Here is a 2,219-nt window from a genome sequence, read left to right as displayed (position 1 = left end):
TTTGTGAGTCAAGCTCAACATGGACCTTATCAGTGTTGATTTCTTGTGCCACTTGAAGACCCCGTTTGCATGCCAAGATTTCCACCGATTGTGGGTCCACAATTCCACGGAACACATGGCAAAAACCAGCTCTAAACGCCCCAACATGGTCTCGAATAACTGCTCCAGCTCCTCCCTTGTCTCTATCTCTTGACACAGCCCCATTAGAGTTAATTTTTAGCCGAAAGTTAAAAATAGGGAGCTTTCATTAAAAAACACAACCACGCAGAAAATTTTATAACAAACACAACCGAGCTCCAATCAACGGGAGTAGCTCATGCTAGTAGTACTAGAGAAACTCAGGTACTCTTACCTGAGAGGCGTACGAAAACAGAAACGCTTCGTATAGCACAGTACAAGCCATACATCGTATAGTACAGTACAAGAGAAGGCCTACATTGGCACACAACGATCGTATCGATCACACATACATTCAACACACATATCGACACAGCTAGCAAGCTTGACTGGCCAGGAAAAGTAGGTACGCTCGTACGTAGGTAGACGCATGTTTACCGTTTAGCGGCCGATGACCTTGAAGTGGCCTCGGTTCTTGACGACGACATCGTACATGTGGATGGAGCGGAACTGCGAAAAGTCTCGCGGGAGCGAGATGAGGTCGAGGCTACCGTCGCGGCGGTGAAGCTGCACGAGGGCGCGGTCCTCATAGTAGCGCTCCCATCCCAACGACCCCAGCCGCCGCTCCAGAGCCGGCAGGGACCGCATCGTCTCGTTCGCCGGCAAGTACACCAGCGCCTTCCTGCTCGACGCCTCCTGCGCCAGCTCCATCACCCCGTCCTTCCGGAACACCCACACGCCGCCCGCCGCCATCGATGTGGTATGGTATCGGTCTTTCTGGCAAGCTATAGCGCTCTAAGTGTCGCATTAAGGTGCTGCAGGTGAGTGCGTGAAGCACGTCGCACATGTCTATAAATATAAAATCACCGTCGCCGCTGCCGTTGCAGGGTGGAGTACGCACCAATAATGCAAGGCAAGCTGTAACGTGGGCCAACGAATGCACAGGGGATCGCGGGGCTTCACGTGTCAAGCGCTGGCTGCAACTTGCCCCGGGGCCAATCTGGGCAACCGCGTAGTTGCCAATTCGAGCATATGCGAAAATTTTCCAAATCTACCCGCAAACCGACGAGCCGACAACGATATCGATGCGGGCCGCCGAGATACTTGGGAAAAGGGATATAAAAAATAATGGTGTCCAGTTAAAGCAAGTACAATAGCATATTTATGATCCGTTTATATGGCAATTTTAACTATGGAGGAAAGAGACACTAAAAAATGAGGGGAATGGACTCTCATGTAGGAGCATCTGATTGAGTAAACAGGCAATTTTTCAACTAATTTAATCCACGGATAAATCACTAGCATGTCATTGACAGAATTAAGAACATGCTGATATTAAATCACGCAAGCACATGCTACGCTAATGGCAGATACATCTATGTAGAACGCTAGCACAGCTATAACAGAAAACAATAGGAGCGAGATAAACGAGTTATACCCTCCAGTAGGCCATGAAGAGGCCGCCGCGGCTGTGGCGGCAGCAGTGCCATCCTCGGCGGCCTTCTTGTCGGCGGCAGCACGTTCGACATCGGACGGCGACATGGTGATGATGAAGACGACACAGACGTAGAGGAAGTAGCGGATCGGAAGTGGGTAGTCGCATAGTCGCTGCCCAAAAACCTATTCGCCCCTCTCCCGTATACCGGAGAAGTGGGGTTTCGGAGACCTGCTCTCCCGTCGACCGTGTACGCGGCGGGCGGGATGGATTCACTGGCGGCAGCAGCAACAAAGGAACGACGATGGACGTGCGCATGAGCAGATGTGATCTGATCGTGGCGGCTAGGGTTAGGAGACAACGCACACTTATACAGGCGCAACCGCGTGGAGAGAAATGGGCTCGACCCACGTCTGAGTCCGTGACAGCCCACGATCCGACGTCTCAGATCGTGGCCCAGCTGTCAGAAACTCTCCGTTAGTGACTGGCAAAAATAAGCGCGTAGGTGTGAGCTCGGCTCGGCTCATTCCCGCAACCCACGGCGTGGCGTGACGAGGCGTGGCATGGCGAGGCGGTGGCTGTCGTCGTTCTGGGAACGGGGGTCGTCAGACTTGCCTGCCTGCGGCTCACGGCGTGGCTCCACCAGCGGCCCTGTGCGGCCCATCTT

The 2,219-nt window shown here is 53.0% G+C and overlaps 1 protein-coding gene across 1 annotated transcript; it reads right to left on the bottom strand.

The window, feature by feature from the left end:
- Positions 1-464: 464 nt before the first annotated feature.
- LOC125506413 (flowering-promoting factor 1-like protein 5) lies at positions 465-870 on the bottom strand. The gene has a single exon (XM_048671230.1). It carries the CDS (start codon positions 868-870, stop codon positions 559-561), a length of 312 nt encoding a protein of 103 aa, XP_048527187.1. The 3' UTR covers positions 465-558.
- Positions 871-2,219: the final 1,349 nt, after the last annotated feature.

The sequence above is a fragment of the Triticum urartu genome, chromosome 5 (genome assembly GCF_003073215.2).
Source record: "Triticum urartu cultivar G1812 chromosome 5, Tu2.1, whole genome shotgun sequence".
Lineage (NCBI taxonomy): Eukaryota > Viridiplantae > Streptophyta > Magnoliopsida > Poales > Poaceae > Triticum > Triticum urartu.
The sequence above is the reverse complement of the archived record's forward strand: the minus strand, read 5'-3'. Positions and strand labels throughout refer to the sequence as shown.

Coding starts and splice junctions, on each gene's coding strand:
- LOC125506413 (XM_048671230.1), bottom strand. CDS start 870: ATGGCGGCGGGCGGCGTGTGGGTGTTCCGGAAGGACGGGGTGATGGAG.